The 20,424-nt window shown below is 50.2% G+C and overlaps 2 protein-coding genes across 2 annotated transcripts; one reads left to right on the forward strand and one right to left on the reverse strand.

Annotated features, from left to right (window-relative positions):
- The first annotated feature begins 5,675 nt into the window (after positions 1-5,675).
- LOC125517522 (putative cinnamyl alcohol dehydrogenase) lies at positions 5,676-9,440 on the forward strand. The gene is made up of 4 exons (XM_048682724.2): positions 5,676-5,886; positions 7,069-7,182; positions 7,579-7,806; positions 8,534-9,440. The coding sequence occupies exons 1-4, from the start codon at positions 5,795-5,797 to the stop codon at positions 9,180-9,182; spliced, it is 1,083 nt and encodes a 360-aa protein (XP_048538681.1). The 5' UTR covers positions 5,676-5,794; the 3' UTR covers positions 9,183-9,440.
- Positions 9,441-14,254: 4,814 nt separating this feature from the next.
- On the reverse strand, positions 14,255-14,701 carry LOC147964695 (uncharacterized). The gene has a single exon (XM_087530113.1). It carries the CDS (start codon positions 14,699-14,701, stop codon positions 14,255-14,257), a length of 447 nt encoding a protein of 148 aa, XP_087386239.1.
- Between the last annotated feature and the right edge of the window lie 5,723 nt (positions 14,702-20,424).

Consider the following 20,424-nt stretch of genomic DNA (forward strand, 5'->3'; position numbering starts at 1 on the left):
ATGAAAGTTTTTATTATACCCATCCTGGATGCCTATCATATTAAGACTAAATTTATAGCCAAAGCAAATTACCATGTTGTTCTAAAAGACTCTCAAAATAATATAAGTGAATCATGAGAGATTAATAATTTCTATAAAATGAAACCACCACTATGCTCTAAAAAGGTATAAGTGAAGCACCAGAGCAAAATTATCTAGCTCGGAAGATATAAGTGAAGCACATAGAGTATTCTTATAAATCCCGATTCATGTGTGTCTCTCCAAAAGGTGTGTACAACAAGGATGATTGTAGTAAACTAAAAGGCAAAGAATCAAATCATACAAGACACTCCAAGCAAAACACATATCATGTGGTGAATAGAAATATAGCCTCAAGTAAAGTTACCGATAGACGAAGACGAAAGAGGGGATGCCTTCCGGGGCATCCCCAAGCTTAGGCTTTTGGTTGTCCTTGAATTTTACCTTGGGGTGCCTTGGGCATCCCGAAGATTAGGCTCTTGCCACTCTTTATTCCAAAATCCATCAAATCTTTATCCAAAAACTTGAAAACTTCACAACACAAATCTTAAACAGAAAATCTCATGAGCTCCGTTGTGTAAGAAAATAAACCACCACTTTAAGGTACTGTAATGAACTCATTTTTTTATATTGGTGTTAAACCTACTGTATTCCAACTTCTCTATGGTTCATACCCCCCGATACTAGCCATAGATGCATCAAAATAAGCAAACAACGCCCGGAAAACAGAATCTGTCAAAAACAGAACAGTGTGCAGCAATCTGGAGGTTGAAATACTTCTGTAACTCCAAAACTTCTGAAAAATTAGGAAGACCTAAATAATTTGTATATTGATTTACTGCAGTTGGAATTGGTATTTTATTGCTCCCTGGCAAAAAATGAAAATTATTCTCGTGAGCGCATACTTTCTGTTTTTTAGCAAGATCAAACAACAATCACTCAAGAATATCCTAAAGGCTTTACTTGGCACAAACACTAATTAAAACATAAAAAACACAATCATAACAGAGTATAGATGATTTATTTATTACTAAACAGGAACAAAAATAAAATTAGGTTGCCTCCCAACAAGCGCTATCGTTTAACGCCCCTAGCTAGGCATCTAAATTTTTAATGATGCTCACATGAAAGGTAGCAGTTGAAACACGAAGGGAGCATCATGAAGCATATGAAAATCACATCTAAGTCTAACATACCTCCTATGCATAGGTATCTTATAGGCAAACAAATTATCATAGCAAGCAAAAACTAGTATATGCAAGGAAGCGGAAAGAAACAATAGCAATCTCAACATAACGACAGGTAATTTAGTAACATGAAAATTTCTACAATCATATTTTCCTCTCTCATAATAATTACATATGGGATCATAAGCAAATTCAACAAAATAGCTATCACATAAAATATTTTCAACACGATCCACATGCATGCAAAGTTGACACTCTTCCAAAATAGTGGGATTAACATTAACTAAAGTCATGACCTCTCCAAACCCACTTTTATCGAAAATTACATAAGATTGAACATTCTCCAAATACGTGGGATCTAAAGTTGACACTCTTCCAAACCCACTTTCAATATTGCAAACATTATTATCAATCTTATATTCATCATGGGGATTAAATAAATTTTCAAGATCATAAGAAGAATCACCCCAATCATGATCATTGCAACAAGTAGTGGACATAGCAAAACTAGCATCCCCAAGCTTAGGTTTTTGCATATTATTATCACAATTGACATTCATAGAATTTATAATAACATCATTGCAATCATGCTTTTTATTCAAAGATCTATTGTGATTCACTTTATAAAACACTTCATCACAATTTTCAGATTCACGGATTTCAAGCAAAACTCCATAAAGATAATCTAGTGCACTCAACTCACTAGCAATTGGTTCATCATAATTGGATATCTTAAAAAGATTAGCAAGAGGATGAGGATCCATAACAATAGATATTTAGCAAGCGAAGATGCAAGCTAATAGAAGGCACATGGTAACATGAGCAAACAGAAGGACGAACGGAAGAGGGTGAATAAAACGGAAAAGGTGAAGTGGGGGAGAGGAAAACGAGAGGCAAATGGCAAATAATGTAATACGAGGGAGAAGAGTTTATGATGGGTACTTGGTATGTCTTGACTTGAGCGTAGATCTCCCCGGCAACGGTGCCAGAAATCCTTCTTGCTACCTCTTGAGCATGCGTTGGTTTTCCCTTGAAGAGGAAAGGGTGATGCAGCAAAGTAGCATAAGTATTTTCCTCAGTTTTTGAGAACCAAGGTATCAATCCAGTAGGAGACTACACGCAAATCGCCTCGTACCTGCACAAACAATCAAGAACGTTGCAACCAACGTGATAAAGGGGTTGTCAATCCCTTCACGGTGACTTGCAAAAGTGAGATCTGATAAAAGATAGTACGATAAATATTTTTTGGTGTTTTTGTTGTATAGATTGAAAAGTAAAGATTGCAAAATAAATAGTAAACTAGAATTATGGACCGGAAACTTATATGATATAAAGTAGACCCAGGGGCCATAGGTTTCACTAGTGGCTTCTCTCAAGATAGCATATGTTACGGTGGGTGAACAAATTACTACCGAGCAATTGATAGAAAAGCGCATAGTTATGAGAATATCTAGGCATGATCATGAACATAGGCATCATGTCCGTGTCAAGTAGACTGAAACGATTCTACATCTACTACTATTACTCCACACATCGACCGCTATCCAGCATGCACCTAGAGTATTAAGTTCATAAAAACAGAGTAACGCATTAGGCAAGATGACATGATGTAGAGGGATAAACTCAAGCAATATGATATAAAACCCATCTTTTTATCCTCGATGGAAACAATACAATACGTGACGGTTCCCTTTCTGTCACTGGGATCGAGCACTGCAATATAGAACCCAAAGCTAAGCACTTCTCCCATTGCATGAAACATCAATCTAGTAGGCCAAACTAAACCGATAATTCGAAGAGACTTGCAAAGATATAAAATTATGCATATAAGAACTCAGAGAAGAATCAAATATTGTTCATAGATAATCTCGATCAGAAATCCACAATTCACCGGATCTCGGCAAACACACTGCAAAAAGTATTACATCGAATAGATCTCCAAGAACATCGAGGAGAACTTTGTATTGAGAACCAAAGAGAGAGAAGAAGCCATCTAGCTAATAACTATGGACCCGAAGGTCTGTGGTAAACTACTCACACATCATCGCAGAGGCTATGGTGTTGATGTAGAAGCCCTCGGTGATCGAATCCCCCTCCGGCAGGTCGTCGAAAAAGGCCCCAAGATGGGATCTCACGGGTACAGAAATTTGCGGCGGTGGAAAAGTGGTTTCGTGGCTCTCCTGGATGTTTTCAGTGTATAAGAGTATATATAGGCGAAAGAAGTAGGTCGGTGGAGCTACGAAGGGCCCACGAGGGTGGGGGCGCGCCCTCCTACCTCATGGCCGCCTCGTTGCGTTTTTGACTTCCACTCCAAGTCTCCTGGATTGCGTTTGTTCCAAGAAAGATTCTCGCGAAGGTTTCGTTCCGTTTGGATTCCGTTTGATATTCCTTTTCTGCGAAACACTGAAATAGGCAAAAAAACAGCAATTTGCACCGGGCTTTCGGTTAATAGATTAGTCCCAAAAATAATATAAAAGAGTATATTAAAGCCCATTAAACATCCAAAACAGATAATATAATAGCATGAAACAATCAAAAATTATAGATACACTAGAGAAGTATCAAGGCGAAGACCATATTTTATCAGGATAACTTGTACTAGTTGTCTCCCTTCGAAATCGGCCCTTGTGGGATCCCTTCCCGCCTAAACATTTAGGGAGAGGACCAGGGCCTCTATAAATAGGACTACCCACCACCGTAGTGAAGGATCGGCTCATCTTGGATCGGATCCACTCCACCAAGGCCATCTCACCAGCTCATCGAGCTCAAGAACACCTCTTCTCAGGAGGCTGTTCATCCACTGTACTAGTTCATCCTCAGCCCATGAGGCAATCCACCACATCACACTGGAGTAGGGTATTACACCACAACGGTGGCTCGAACCAGTATAAATTCTCGTGTTACTTGTTTCTTGGGTTCGCGAGTTAGGCCTTGAGATTGTTGCGAGAGCGAGCTAGGGAGAGAGAAATCTTCGTGCGCACCGAGTGTTCGAACCTTATAGTTTTGCCGGAACCCGCAATCCGACAAACACTTATTTGGTAAGCACCTATTTGCTTATCAAAGAAAACATAATTTTATTTCATAAATTAATAAAAGGTAGGGCAGTTAAGGCGGTTTTCAGGTAAAACTGAGGGGGCGGTTCATATATAGAAGGATTTTTCTTTTCAAAACAGAGATAGGAAAAGAGGAATGATACTTACGGCTGGACGAATGTGGAGGTGAACGACAGAACGTCATGTTCGTTTCAAAGTAGGAGAGATAGCTCGTAATTTTACCTGCCTATTTTAATATTTCGATGTAAATAGGTGTTTACTAAATATAAATACCTGCCCGTGATTTACTTACCTAAATAAAATCTAATTTTTTTGGTAAGCATTTATTGGCTTATCACAGAAAATATAATTTTATCTCTTTTTTGAAGCTAAATATAATTTTATCTTGTAAATCACTGAAGGATAGGTCAGTTAAGGCACTGGTTTTTCATGTAAAATCGATGAAAAATATCAGATATAAATGGGACTTAAAAACAGATAGAGAAAGACAAACATATATTTTTAAAACATAATACAGACACATACACTTATATATACGTCCATACATTCATCTTTATAAACACACGACACTTTCGAGAGACTAAGCCGACATATCATCTTGAGATTAACAAAGTCACCATAAACGCATCGTAATCGACGGAACGTCTCCTCCGACTTAACGCGCATCAGCGAAAATCCTGAAATAAATCTAGGAATATTGCGAGCATCAGGATTTGAAACTTGATGGGTTGAGGATACCACCGTCTTCTTAACCGTCCAACCATCAATTGGTTCACGATGGGCATAGTTAAGGGATCAGGCTTGCCTGCTTCCTTCCCGTGCTCCCATCCGTGCTCCCACCTCATCCAATGGCCGTTTTTTTTCTTTTTTTTCCAATCTAATCATCTCCCCCCCTGATTTTAAGGGGGTGGGACCGGGCCTTATTTTGTTCCAATCAAATCAAGCATGGATGGGCATACGGGAGGGGAGCAGGCAAGTCTCGTCCATAGTTAAGGTTGGACGAATGAGGTGACGGACAACAAATAAATGACGTTCTTTAGGAAAGTATCTTTAGGAAAGATGAAAACCCACACAAATATACTACAGTGTTTAATAAATATTGGCACATAAGATCTTGCTTATTTCATACTAGTATTGCACATTTATTTGTTTCTGGAATCCTGAGAATCTTCTTTAATATTAAAGAAAAAAATGGTCCTGTGAGTCAAACAAGCACGGAATTAAGCTCTGTGCTGCGTCAACTATGAGGTGGCATCTGTAAACTATCGAACGGCAGGCATTTAAATGAAAGAAGCAAAAAACGAAAAGAGAGAGGCAGAAGTATAGCCACAGAAGATCGTTCCGCAGTGTCCTTCCTGGCAAGTGGCAACCCACCCCACCAACTCTCGCCATCGGCGGCCCTATATAGCTCCGCAACCCTTCCATCCCTCCCGTACCACTATCGAGTATCCAGGCGAAGGAAGCAAGTGCAAGTCACTCTTTCCCTTCCCAAATCCACCCACCCGCGTCTCCTCCCGTTGCCGCACGAGCAAGAGAATGGGCAGCGTCGACGCCTCCGAGACGACGGTCACCGGGTGGGCCGCCAGGGACGCCACCGGCCACCTCTCCCCCTACACATACACTCTCAGGTACGTGCGATCGTCCGCCCGAATCGACCCTCTGGATCTACCGTTCCTCCCCGCATCCTCTGCTCTCGGTGTTCTCTCCGGCGGAATCTGTTCCTCCTCTTCTTCCATGTTGTGCGGCATGCATGTAATTGCATCGGCCGTATGCCGATATGCGATGAGGTTCTGAAGAGCGGCGGTGGGATTTCAGTTCCCTGCCCGAGAACCCGATGCGTAGAGCTCTGAAAGATCGATCTCGACAGTGCCTCCTGCTCGGCCCACCCGGTGGATGGGCCGAAACCGCATGATGAACGCGCTGCGCTTTTTTGCCGTTACGCTTTATGCACCACTTCGGTTCGGAGGGCCCGCGTCTGATAGCCGATGCTTTTTACCCGCGTGTTTGTTGTGTGTACGGTGCATGTTCTTGTTCTCCTCCGTAGGATTGCCGTCTGTGTGTGTTGCAAGTTGTTCGGTCGCGCGTGTAAATGCATAGAGTACGGGTCAGCTAAATTTAGCGAAGCAAATGAAACATGTACGGTTATTTTTAAAGAGCTGGTGTGTTTTGCCTCGTACTAGATCTTAGTCACGTTTTGAAGTTTCTTGCTTGACATATCCTTATTTCCATATTACTAGATGTTAAGCTAAAATTGTGCAGTTTTTAGGTGACAGTGATTTACGAAGATATTGGTAACCAAAAAAACATTTTATTCCTGTTTTGGTGATTCACAATCACTTGAAATTATGGGTTTCCACAGTTTGGGCTCCGCTCATCCGTCTGAATTTGACACCTGTAAAATAGATGCTCCAATGTTTTGCAACAAGTACAGTTACAATGACAGCACCAATATACGCCAATATTTCACAGCGTTTATGGCTCAGGGTTCGTCTATCTGCATGCGTATACGCGCACGTGCCTGCTCTGTATTTGCACTTGCACAAGTAGACACCACTAGATACAAGTAGTAGTCTTATTTTCGCAAAAAAAAAGAGTAGTAGTACTTGTTGAAATTAACTAGTCAGTTTCGGGAGTGACGAATGCTCTGAATGGCACTGGCGGCAGAATAGTCAGCCAATTTCTCGTGTCCTCTTGTGCCGAGGAATCTTGTGTTTTGCCATGGAATAACTGAGTAAGCATCTTCTTCAAGACAGGAATCAAGAGCTAATAATTTTTTACCTTTGTGTTTTGCCATGCTGTGGCAACAACAGGAAAACAGGCCCTGAAGATGTGGTGTTGAAGGTTAAGTACTGCGGCATCTGCCACACTGACATCCACCAGGTCAAGAACGACCTCGGTGCTTCCAAGTACCCCATGGTCCCAGGGTAAGCAACCACAACTACGTTAAATAGACAGACGGTCATGCTAATGTAGATTTATTGATTAATCCAAAAGTATAATTGAAGATAAAACCTGTAATTTTGCAACACAAAGTACGTCTTAGATGAGTGACAACAGAACCATTAAGGTGGGGCGCACACTAGGAATTTGGTGTGTGCTGCCGTCAGACTTCCAGAAGCAACGGAGCACTGAGATAGAGCGTGCGTCACTTTTAGCATTATTTTTTGCCTGTCATAGTAGGTAGAGACGTAGACACTGAATAAGCGCCATCAGTTCGGAGAAAAAAAATTGCGTAAAAAGGACTCCATCAACTATCATCATCACCTTCTAGTCCGGATTGATAATGTCTTCTTAGTGGCTGACAAAATGATACTATGCAGGCATGAGGTGGTTGGCGAGGTGGTGGAGGTCGGGCCGGAGGTGAGCAAGTTCCGCGCCGGCGACGTGGTCGGAGTGGGCGTGATCGTGGGGTGCTGCCGCGACTGCCGGCCGTGCAAGGCCAACGTCGAGCAGTACTGCAACAAGAAGATCTGGTCGTACAACGACGTCTACACCGACGGCAAGCCGACGCAGGGCGGCTTCGCCTCCGCCATGGTCGTCGATCAGAAGTGAGTTCTGTTTTACTACTACTACTACTAGTACTATTCTTGCTAGCAAAGCCATTGCACCCATCAGTGTCATCTGTTAGATCTACCGAAAAGGACATATGGTGGTAGGACTTTTTCGATGTGGTTGGATCAAATCACTGTCGAGAAATGGTTGTAGTGGAAAAGAAGGATGCGAGGCTGCTATCTGAAACTTAAAAAGGTGTGGCGCGTGCGGAGAGAATCAGATAAGGGTTGGTGTGCATGCTGTGCTTGGGCTACTTTTCCTTGTGGGATTGTGAGCAGCCAGCGGCAGTGCGATGAGAAAAGGACGTACTAGTATGTTTTCGTTTCTTTGAAGCAGACTAGCGTGCTCATGATTCGTCAGTCATCACCTGCTGGGAGAATCGCTTGGCTACTTCTACGTTCTACCCATGCAGTTTGATCCATAGCGACGTTGCTTTGACACCGATGGTAATGACACCTTAGGGAGTTGGTATACGTAGCATTCTAAGAGTATCTACCGTGTCAAAGTCTGATCGGTTCAGCTCAGTGTCGTCCGTCCAAGTTGGTAGCATTCTAAGAGTATCTACCGTGTCAAAGTCTGATCGGTTCAGCTCAGTGTCGTCCGTCCAAGTTGGTGGCCAACACTTACGTCGGCGTGATGTAACGATATTGGCATTGGAATCAGTCAAGTGAACGCATATATTTATGAAAATTATTAAGTTGTGTTGCATTTGGTCGTGTGCAGGTTCGTGGTGAAGATCCCGGCCGGGCTGGCGCCGGAGCAGGCGGCGCCGCTGCTGTGCGCGGGCGTGACGGTGTACAGCCCGCTGAAGCACTTCGGGCTCATGACCCCCGGCCTCCGCGGCGGCATCCTGGGCCTGGGCGGCGTGGGCCACATGGGCGTGAAGGTGGCCAAGTCCATGGGCCACCACGTGACGGTGATCAGCTCGTCCAACAAGAAGCGGGCCGAGGCCATGGACGACCTGGGCGCCGACGCGTACCTCGTCAGCTCCGACGCCGACCAGATGGCCGCCGCCGCCGACTCGCTGGACTACATCATCGACACGGTGCCCGCGAAGCACCCGCTGGAGCCCTACCTGGCGCTGCTCAAGATGGACGGCAAGCTGGTGCTGATGGGCGTGATCGCGGAGCCGCTCAGCTTCGTGTCCCCCATGGTGATGCTGGGGAGGAAGACCATCACGGGGAGCTTCATCGGGAGCATGGACGAGACGGAGGAGGTGCTCCAGTTCTGCGTCGACAAGGGGCTCACCTCGCAGATCGAGGTCGTCAAGATGGACTACGTCAACCAGGCGTTCGAGAGGCTCGAGCGCAACGACGTCCGCTACCGCTTCGTCGTCGACGTCGGCGGGAGCAACATCGAGGACGCCGCCTGATCGATGACGGCCGGGAAAAAGAGAGAGCTAGACCGAGCGGCGAGTGCAATGACAGTATCATGTGTGCCCGTGCCATTTGCCTGTACTTGATGCAGTACATGTTCGTGACCTGTTTCCGTTTTCTATCAGAGTTGCGCGCGTTCGTTTCCGTGGAGATGCATGTTTTGCTGTGAATCCGGCCTTAAGGACTATGATATGTGTATGGAGTTATCTCTATTTTTAATGTCTGAATTGGTTGAATAGTACGGTTTATTTTTATCCCATCACTTTCAACCGCTTTATTTCGTTGGTTTTTTTGTCCCTCACCTCACCTCATCGGTTTAGTTTTGTGTGACCTTCTCACACAACGAAAAAATCTAAACGGATTAGAACTTTTCATGTTTCGCGTCACCGGTTCAGTAATTACTTTATATGAAAGAATCAATCACAATCAATCTTTAAAGATCAAATCTAAATTAATTAGACTTACCTTAAATCGCTCAATCACATTAATTAGAAAACAAATGATTGATTTTAAGAAAACTAGTCGAATGCCCGTGCGTTGCTACGGGCTTTTGAAATATTTTCCTTGAGTTATGTGAACATCATTGAACTTACTCATCGGAATACCAGTTGGAAATAAATGTTGCCATAAACATTTATCGTAATTCCAGCCGGTTTGCTTTATTTTGAGTGCGTCCTTGTTGTGGATATCATCACTTACACATCCTTTTGTTGTATAAAAAGAGTGAATTTTTGTCCCCTTCCAATGACGTCGCCCCAAAAACTCTCTGAATGGGTTTCTTTTTGAACCCCGACATAATCCATCTCCATCTCTCTCATATTCTACAAAATTAAATATATATAGAAATATACCTTTTGAGTATTATATCATGTGCAACATACATACAAAGAAGAACAATTATTTGCATGCACCTCTTTTGGTTGTGTAAAACTCGTTGAATTCTTAGCCCCCTTCATCATCGTTACATCAGGGTCTTTGCCAGTCGACGTCTCCGAAGCACAATTAAATCCATCAATTTTTATGACCTATAAAGGTATTCTAATATAAACAAAGATTAGAATAATTTTTTTATGATGGTGGTATGGAAAATATATCTACTATGTTACATTTCTCCACGAGCAAAGAACGGATTTCCCCTTTATATAATGATAGTCGGTCATATGTAATTTCTTGGATATTTTTAAGTAATTTATTGAAAAAATATTTTATGCTATTCTGAATATATAAAGTGTAAAGGTATAAATAAAGCTTTATTTTTATGATATTCCCATTATACCCCTCCTATACGACTTGATGTCCTCTCCCGCACAACCGCACTCTGATGTGATCCCATGTGTTCTCGCTACTGATCCTGTTAATAAGGACACCGAAGGAAGAAAAGAGAGGTATATTGTGCCTGCACTGCGTCAACAATTTGTGACGATAAAGCCGTCAAACTGTACAACACCGAAGTGGCGACAGAAAAATAATATTCATATACGGGGAGGCTGGATAACAGGAGGAGTGCAGCCCTTGAACCAGTCTAAGATTGGTTTTGATCGGTTTGGCTACATGGTCAAGAAGCATGCAGAACATAAGGAAAGCTGGGATTACAAGACTCCATGTGTGGATGGCAACCAACGTGTTGATTTCAATAAAGAAAGGACCTGGCACGTATGCATCTTTGTTTGGAAAGAAAAGGCCTGCGTGCCTAAATTACCACGCTACTTAGTTGGTTGTTAATTAGATTAGAATAATAGTCGGTTAGGATATTTAGAGAAGTACTAGTAAGGTACGATTGGTTTAGGCCGGCCAGGCCAGCGCACTATTTGTTCTTCTGTGCCGTAGCGTTAGAGGGAGGTTTTTTTGGGAGGTTGTTTTGGTTCTGGAACAGAGGAAAAGCAAGTCGGGGTATCTCCTCGTAGCGTGTTTTTGTCAAGGAGCTTTAATTATTGCTTTGTGTTTTTGGCGAGGGATTAGAGACGTCGTCTCTAGTTTGCTGCTGATCCATGGAGGATCGTCCACGTACTTCCTTTTTCGGGTGTGCGTGTTGTTTTGGTGGTGATTGCATCTACAAGATCGCGAGTGCCACACTGTTTCAGGTGACACCGTACCGTGAAAGATTGAGCAAATTAATTGTACCATCGATTTTTTGTCGACGGTCGCATCAAGTGGTATTCAGAGCAAGGTTGATCACGGTACATTTTTTTCCTCGGCTATTTGATTCATTTGTTTGAAAGATGGTGAACTCGCAGCATGAGAAATCTGATCATGAGAAGGACGATGAACTTTCGGAGGATCTAAATATAAGTGATGATTTACGTATCCATCTGATGTCGATCAAGGGAGCGAACAAGAAGCTTGGGACAAGGGTTGAGGAGTTGTATGCAAATATTGTTGGCGTCGAGGAAAGGTTGAACGAGCGTTTGACTGCCAGCGATCGACAACGCACTGATAGTCTACAGGCGGTGACTGCAAGTCTTAATTGGCTCACCGCAGCAGTTCAGCGCCTTCAGGCGAGAGATGTGGCATCCCGACAGTCCCGCTCACCACGACGACGTCGTGACTGCGACAATGACAATGATGGTGATTTTTCTGAGAATTCCGATGCCCGTGGAGGCTTACCTCACCGACCACAGCATGATGCTGTGGCTCACCGCCATGCTGGACAGCGCCGTGACTATGGCGACAATGGTGCCCACGAGGATGATGGTTTGGGTCGAATCAAGATAACCATACCTGAATTCTCTGGACGTTGTGCTGATCCGGAGAAATATTTGGAGTGGGAGATGCGCGTAAATCAGATTTTTGACGGTCAAAACTACTCCAAAGAGAAGAAGGTTCGTGTTGCATCTATGGAATTTACAAAGTATGCTCTTGTATGGTGGGATAATAAGAACTGTACTCATGAGCGACCAGCGCCATGGGCTGACATGAAGCGAATCATGAGGGAATGTTTTGTGCCTGCTTACTACACTCGCCAGCTTCATAGTAGACTGCATCGTCTAGTGCAAGTTATGAAATCAGTTGATGAGTACTACAAGGAGATGCAAGTTTTGATGATCTGTACAGCTGTGCGTGAGTCTGCGGAGGCGACCATGATACGTTTCTTTGAGGGGTTAGAAGAAAAGATTCGTGATCGTGTTGATTTAATGCAATATAATGATATTCATGAGTTACTTCATCAAGCGGAGCGTGCTGAACGTTGGGTATTGGAGAAGCAAGCTTCAGAGAATCGTCCAACTTACAACAGTGGGCGACGTGGTTCTTCTCATATTGATGGTGGTTTTAGTGCTAAACCGACTCCTTCTTATAAGCCGGGAAGCATTGAACATAGCAAAGTGGCGGCTGCACCAAAGGAGGTTTCTCAGGTTTCATCTAGTGCGACGTCATCGCATCACCGTAATATTATTTGCCACAAGTGTGGAGGACGTGGACACATGAAGCATGAATGTTCCAATCAACGAAGGGTTCTACTTGTTGATGCGGAATATATTTCAGAATCTGAAGATGAGACGCCTAAGTTAGAGGATGAAATCGAAAGAGGTCGTGGTGATACCATACGATGTTATCCTCAAGATGATCCTGATATGGAGAGTTTGCTAGCACATAAGGTCCAGCGAGATGACAAGGTCATTCTTGAACCAGGACAGCGACAGAGTATTTTTCAAACTGCGTGTACCATCAAGGGAGAAGTGTGCAAACTGATAATTGATGGCGGCAGTGCTAGCAACATGATTAGCAAGGATGTGGTGGAGTCTCTTTCTTTGCCAACGTGGGAGCACCCAAAACCATACTATATGAAGTGGATCAATGATGTGGGCAAAGTGAAGGTTACTCACAAGGTGAAGGTCCCTTTTTCTGTTGATGGTTATGTTAATAAAGTGGAATGCGACGTTATGCCACTACATGTTTGTCATCTTATTTTGGGGCGCCCATGGCAGCATGATTTTATGCATAAAGGTGTGTTCTACGCTATTCTTCCCAAAGATGCAAAAGATATCAATTGTACTATAGAAGTGTTCAAGAAAAAATCTGCAAGGTATAGACTGAAACCGAGGATGGTTTCTGTTCAAGGGAGGGAGGATGATGTGATCCCATGTGTTCTCGCTACTGATCCTGTTAATAAGAACATCGAAGGAAGAAAAGAGAGGTATACTGTGCCTGCACTGCGTCAACAATTTGTGACGATAAGGCCGTCAAACTGTACAGCACCGAAGTGGCGACAGAAAAATAATATTCATATACGGGGAGGCTGGATAACAGACCGAAAAAGGCTTTCGCTCCGCTTTATATTATAAAGCCAACCGCACAATAAACATCCAACACAGACCAACACACCACAAACACACACACACACACGGAGGTCCACAGAAGCCACAATAGTACACCAAAGGGTCATAGCTGAGGGCACAACACAACAAGCCCTAAAACCAAAAGATGCACGCCACAATCCACATAGATGCCAGGCGGACTAATCAGGCTCAGGGGGAGGAGGCGGCAGCGGGGGAGCCAAGCGGAGCGCCATCGAGCGAAGATCGGAGAGGAGGGCGGTGATGACGTCCCGGTCCTGGGGGCGGCTAAGCGGCCGCCAAAGCTGCAGGTAGCCACACAGTTTAAAGATTGCGTCAGTCGCACGACGAAGGGGCACCTTCTAAATAACAAGCTTATTACGGATGTTCCAAAGCGTCCAAGCAAGAACCCCTACGCACAGCCATCTAATATGGCGGTAGCGGGCAGGGCAGGCGTTAAGCTCAGCAAGCAGGTCGGGGAAGTTGGTATTACACCACTGTCCACCAACCGTTTCGCGGAAGCAGGCCCAAAGGAACAGGGCAAAGTGGCACGAGAAAAAGATGTGGTTAGCATCCTCAACGGTGCCAAAGATGGGGCACATTCCATCACCCGGGCCATTCCGCTTGAGGACCTCAACACCAGAGGGGAGCCGGCCACGGATCCATTGCCATAGGAAGATCCTGATCTTCAGCGGGAGACGGATACCCCAGATCAAGCTAAATGGTTCCGGGGCCGACGAGGGTGCAATGGCACCGTATAAGGACTTCATGGAGAAACGCCCAGAAGGCTCGAGGTGCTAGGACAGGACGTCCCAGTCCTCCGCCACCTCCATCGGCAGCAGAGCATTGTCCTGGAGGAGGGAGTCCCAGGCGGCCACCTCAGGGGGACCAAACGGGCGCCGGAAGGCGAGACACCCTAAGTCAATAAGGGCCGTCTCGACCGAGACTCGAGGGTCAACCGCAATGGCAAATAGCTCAGGGAAACGCACCGCCAGGGGGGCGTCCCCTAGCCAACGGTCGAACCAAAACAGGGTCGAGGCTTTGGAGCCAACAGATATAGAGGTGCCAATGCGTAGTACGGGCAGGAGTTGGATCACAGACTGCCATAACTGGGAACCGCTCGTACGTTGGCAAAAGGCGAGAGGCTGGCCACGAAGGTATTTATTGCGGATGATGGTGAGCCAGAGGCCTCCCTCCCCGTTGGCAATACGCCACAGCCAGCGAGTCAGGAGGGCAATGTCCATGCGTCGGGAAGAGAGGATCCCAAGGCCCCCTGGTCTTTGGGCTTGCAAATGTCGGACCAGCCCACCATGTGGTACTTCTGTTTGCCATCCTCGCCAGCCCAGAAGAACCTCGATTGGTATTTGTCCATCTCCTGGTGGAGGGTCTCATGAAGGCAGTAGAAGCTCAAGAGGAACCAGAGGAGGCTCGCCAGCGAGGAATTGATAAGGATCACCCTGGCGGCCTTCGACAGCTAGTGGCCCCTCCAGGGTTCAACCCTGTGCGGCATCCTAGTCACCGTCGGTCGAAGATCCGCGAGTCTGGAGTCACTAATGGGCACCCCCAAGTAAGTGGTGGGGAAGGTGCCCAGGCGGCAGTTAAGCCGGTCAGCAATGGACAAGGCTTCGTCCGGGTTGTAGCCAAGGACCATCACTTCGCTCTTGTCGAAGTTAATGGTGAGTCCGGACATTTGTTGGAAGCATAGAAGAAGGAACTTTAGGTTGGCGATGTCGGAGGTGGAGCCTTCAACCATGATAATGGTGTCGTCCGCATACTGGAGGAGGGAGACCCCTCCCGCACCAACAAGGTGAGGAACCACGCCCCGAATATGGCCGCAGGCCTTGGCCTTATCCAGGATGACAGCAAGGGCATCGACCACTATGTTAAAGAGAAATGGGGAGAACGGGTCTCCTTGGCGCACCCCGCATAAGGTGGGGAAGTAGGGCCCGATCTCACCGTTGATGTTGACCGCCGTCCAGCCGCAGGTGACGAGTTGCATAACCCGTGTCACCCAGCGGTCGACGAAGCCTTTCCGAAGAAAAACTTCCCGAAGGAAGGGCCAGTGAACCATGTCGTAGGCCTTGTGGAAGTCGAGCTTAAGGAACACCGCGCGGAGGTGTTTCGCTCGAACTTCGTGGAGGACTTCGTGGAAGACTAACACCCCATCCAAAATATATCGGCCTTGTATGAAGGCAGACTGGTTGGGGTGGGTAATAGAATCTGCAAGCAGGGTCACCCTATTGGCGTACCCCTTGGCCAGGATCCTGAAGATCACGTTGATCACGGTGATGGGACGAAACTGGCGGATGTCCGAGGCCCCAGGGACTTTGGGGATGAGGGTAATGATCCCATAGTTCAGGCGCCCCAGGTCCATGGTCCCAGAGAAGAACTCATCGAAGAGGGCCATGATCTCCGACTTAATGGTCTGCCAGAATGTTTTAAAGAACAAAACCGGCAGTCCATCCGGGCCCGGGGCCGAGGAGGGGTTCATTCCTTTGATCGCCGTAAGGACTTCCTCCTCCGAGATAGGTGCCACTAGAGCGCCATTGGCCTCGGCGGAGACAAGCTGGTCTCCCGACCAGGTATCGGGGGCCAGTGTAGCCCCACCCCGAGGGGTGGGGGTAAAAAGGGCTTTATAAAAGCCATCTACGTGCGCGCGGATGTCCAATGGACGAACAAACTGAGTGTCGTCCGCCCACAAGGAATGAATGGAGTTGCGGTGCCGCCGGCTGTTGGCAATCGCCTGGAAGTAGGCCGTGTTGGCGTCGCCCTGAAGTACCCAACGTTGGGTGCCGCGCAACCGCCAGTAGGCCTCCTCGTCAGAGTAGATGGCCGAGAGCTGGTCCTCGAGATCGTATCGCAACATCCACTCATCTGGGGAGATCCCGGACATGTCTGCCCGGGCGTCCAGGGCCTGGATATCGCTTAAGATGGCCTTCTTGCGCTCACGAATATCCCGGCCAAGATTCGCACCCCAGCCCTTCATAAACTGGCGGGCTAGCTTGGCACAAAACTGCCAGGAGTCGACCGCGGACATGGAGCGGTGGGGGGAGACGCGCGCGGCGGCCCACTTGGCCGCAACCGCCTCGCAGAACCCGGCTTGGTTGAGCCAGAATGCCTCGAACCGAAACCGGGGGGGGGATGGGGGGCGTTCATCCGCCGTGGAGAGGAGGAGGGGGACATGGTCAGATCCGATCCTGGTAATAGCCTGAACTGAGGCCAGGGGGCATCGAAGCTCCCAGTCCGGGGAAACTAAGACGCGGTCCAGGACAGACTGCGTCGGGTTCGCCTGGCGGTTAGTCCAGGTGAACCGGGGCCCCGTGCGCTCTAGCTCACGGAGGCCAAGCTCCGCGATGCAATCGTTAAACAACTGCATCCGGGGGCGATTAACCCAGTCGTTATTCTTCTCATCCGGGGAGCGGATGAGGTTAAAGTCCCCTCCCACCACAACGGGAAGAGAGGACGCAGAGACCTTCTGCTGCAGCTCGGCGAGGAATGTCGGGGAGCGGCTGTGATCCGCCGGTCCGTAGACGATGATGACCTCCCATTTGAAGTTGAGCGCACGCTCGAAGATCTCCATACTAACGAAGAACTCGCTCCGATCCATACCTCCCACCTCAAAGGTGGCATCCTTAACACCTAACAGGATGCCACCTAAGTGGCCATTGTTCCCACTAGAAGGGAGCCAATGCCACGCGAACAGGTGGGAGCTAAGCCCGTCAAGCTCGGGGAGGCAAAAGTCCGTGCGCATGGTTTCCTGAATGGCTATGATGTCAATGTGCTCGTCCCGGATGTACTCAACAAGCTGGCGGCGACGGCCGTCATGGCCGAAGCCGCGAATGTTCCAGAAAAGGGCGCGCATTTAAACCGCCATGGAGGGGCTGCTTGACCCCAGGACGGTGGAAGAACTGCGGGCTCGAAGAGCGGCAGTGCGGGAGTGAGTGCGGCCCTGAATCTCCTCGGCCGGCAACTCCGAAGGCTGGAGTGCCGGGGTGCGGAGGAGGCATGCCCGTGTCTCGGCAAGTTTCCCATCGAGAATCTCACGGGCCTGAATAGCCGCAATCAGCTCCAAAGGGGGGCCAACGTCCCCCCTGAAAACTATGGCCGAGTCACGGTCCACCTTGGCAAGGCGGCCAAGTGGAACGGCTTCGAGAGTAGAGAAAGAGCAACTGGAAGAACTAGAAGGGATATCGGTCGCACCTGTCTCGAGGTTCCGGGCCGCAGCCCGGATCTCAGCCCGCTCGGAGATGGATGGCGCCGGGAGGCCGGCCGGGCGGTCCGTGTCGAGCCGGGCGCTGCGGCGGGAGGCCGTCACCGGGGTCGACGAGGCCCGAGCCCGGCGGACGTAGGACACCGAACGAGGCGGGTGAGGGGCGACGGGGGTGACCACCTCCCCGGAGGTCACCAGCAGTAGGCGAGTCGGGGAAGCAGACGCCGGGGGGATCAGATAGGCACCAGACACCGCCTGAGGGGAGGGCGGGTCCAGGGCCGGTGGATCCAGGACCGGCGCGTCGACCATTGGGGCCGGGGAGGTGGCCGGGGGGAGGCGGGTGGTGGCTGCGCATCCGCCCCAGATGGGTCCAACAGGGGGGACCCGAGGGGGGGAGGCACCGACGATGGCGAGGCCGGAGGCAGCAGAAGTGCCGAGGTCGGAGATGGGGGGTCCGTGGCCACCACAGGAAGAGCACACGGCAAGCGCGGCGAAGATGCTGGGAGGACGAGGAGGCTGACGCTGGAGATGTCGCTGAACTCGGCCGAGGAGGAGGGAGAGGGGGCAGGCGGCGTGGAGGTGGCGGCCTCGGAGGGAAGGGCCAACCCACGCGACCGGCCCGCACCCGAGTCTCCCCGCCCCAGGGGAGGAGAGGGGTCCCAAGAGGGGGAGCGGCTGCGGCCGGAGTGCTCGTCGTCGTCCTCCGGGTCCTCGTGGCGGGAGGGGCGCGGCCGGCGGTAGTGGGAATCGTCGCGGGAGTCCGCGCCGCCCCCACCGAAGTGATCTGCAGCGAAGTGGCGAGGACGGCCGACGTGGTTGTGGGGCTCGGGGTAGATCTTGAGGTCGAATCCCTGGTTGTTGAAGAACACTCGAACTGTGGCACGGAGGGTGGAGGAGTCCAGACACTTGACCTTGACGCGGACCTCCTCCTCCTTGCGGAGAGAGAGCTCGTCCACCACCACCACCTTGCCCAGGAGCTTAGACATGCTCTGGATCACCTTCTCAGAGCGGGCGATGTCGGGGAGGCCCGCTATGAGAATCCAAGCGGTGTCCAGCACGGCAACCGCCTTGGGATCCAACAGGGGCTCAGAGATGTTGACGACAAGCTTGTTGAGGGCGAGGGTGATGTCGTCGCTACGTGTGTAGAGGCCCAGGCTGAGAGCGTCGGGGAAGACCACGGTGAAGGAGCTGTCCGAGGTCGGGGTCACCTACCAGTCCCAAACATGACGACAGAGGTGGTTAAGCTCCGCCTCGATCATCTCAGGCGAGGCAACCCTGGCCCCCATGATGGACACGACAGCAAGGAGCGAAGGGGACGGAGGGGGGACGTCTTCCACCTCGATGTGGAAGAATCCGAGGCCCTCGATGCCGTGGCCATACATCATGAGCTCCCCAGTCATCGGACAGTCGGGGCAGAGGACCGCGGGATGGCCCGATTCCTTGCAAAGGTAGCACATCGGCGGGTTGGGGAAGTCAACCTGGAAGTGGCCAGCCTCACCACAGTTGAAGCACGGAGGAAGGTCACGGGGGGCCTCAGAGATGAGCGCGCCCAAAGACGCGGGTGCGAGAACCGCGTTAGCGGGGGTGCGGGCAGCACCCCACTTCTTCTTCTTCTTGGCGCCTTGGTGGCCACGGGCCCCGCTGCCCGGAGGATGGCTCGGCTGGGACCGAGGAGGCTGGTATCGGTGGGTGGCCGCAGGGTCAGAGGGCTCAGCGCGAGGAGGGGGCGACGCGGGCTGCTCATGGCGACGAGCGGGCGAAGGTGAGCGGGGCCGGTCCCGACGGCTGTCCCGGGGGGGGGGGGGGGAGGGGGGGAGAGCCGGCGGTCGGTCCGCGCCGGGGAGCGGCCCGTGGTGTGTCCGGGCGAGAGACGGTCGTGGCGGGGCGGCGAGCGACGGGTGTTGCGGGGCGGCGAGCGATGGGACTCGGGGCATCGCGGGGAGGCGACCGGCGGGTCTCTCGGGAGGGGGACCGGCGAGGATCCCGTGGCAGGGACCGGTGCGAGTCGGGCGTAGGAGCCCGACGCCCGTCGGAGCCGTCGCAACTGGCCAGCTGACGGCGGAGGTCGGCCTCGCGCCGCTGGCCCTCCGGCGAGGCGCGGCCCGGCGGGCGAGGGTCCTCCAGGGGGCGTTTGGGGCGTCCCGAACCGTCCCCCCAGGAGCGCGTCATGGGGCCGGACGGCGGCATCGCAGGGGGGGAGGGGGAAACCGGCGGCGGCGGGAAAGGGGGACGGAGGGCGCTAGGTCTGGTATCGGGGGGGAGGCGAGGCCGCAAAGGGAAACCCTTCGGGAGGCAAATGCCTCCCTGGGCCGGGGGGAGCTGGGCCGAGGACGCTGGGCCGCCACGTGAAGGTAGGGCCGGCCCGTAGATCGCAGGCCTCGTGCTCGGGCCGGCCACGCTAGGAGGGGGGAAGGGAGCAGGCCCAGCTGACGGCCAGGGCCCGACAAGGCGAGGCCCAGCCCAGGTGCCAACCCCTCACCCTCAGCTAGGGTTCCAGCCGCCGCCCCCGGCGACGAGGACGCGGCGGACGGCCGGGCCGGTGGGCGAGGGGCCGCGAGGCGGCAGGGGGACGGAGTGCGGCAGACCCGGGAGGAGCCGAAGAAGGCGATGAAGGGTCGGAACGAAGCGCGTTGGGAAAGCAGCGGCACGCCGGCGGTCAAGGGCGACGGCGGGGCGACCGACCAACGCGGGGCAGGCCAGGTGGGGACCTTCCAGGAGGCCAGGGCAGGTCCTCGGTCCGCCCGACCAGCCACGCCC

Source organism: Triticum urartu, chromosome 6A, assembly GCF_056163025.1.
Source record: "Triticum urartu cultivar PI428250 chromosome 6A, HENAU_Tu73, whole genome shotgun sequence".
Taxonomy (NCBI): Eukaryota; Viridiplantae; Streptophyta; class Magnoliopsida; order Poales; family Poaceae; genus Triticum; species Triticum urartu.

Bases quoted from the DNA above. Each gene is read 5' to 3' on its own strand.
- LOC125517522 (XM_048682724.2), top strand. From the start codon at position 5,795: ATGGGCAGCGTCGACGCCTCCGAGACGACGGTCACCGGGTGGGCCGCC. The intron at 7,183-7,578 runs GTAAGCAACCAC...GATACTATGCAG, and splicing joins AAGTACCCCATGGTCCCAGG to GCATGAGGTGGTTGGCGAGG. The intron at 7,807-8,533 runs GTGAGTTCTGTT...GGTCGTGTGCAG, and splicing joins GCCATGGTCGTCGATCAGAA to GTTCGTGGTGAAGATCCCGG.
- LOC147964695 (XM_087530113.1), bottom strand. From the start codon at position 14,701: ATGGACATTGCCCTCCTGACTCGCTGGCTGTGGCGTATTGCCAACGGG.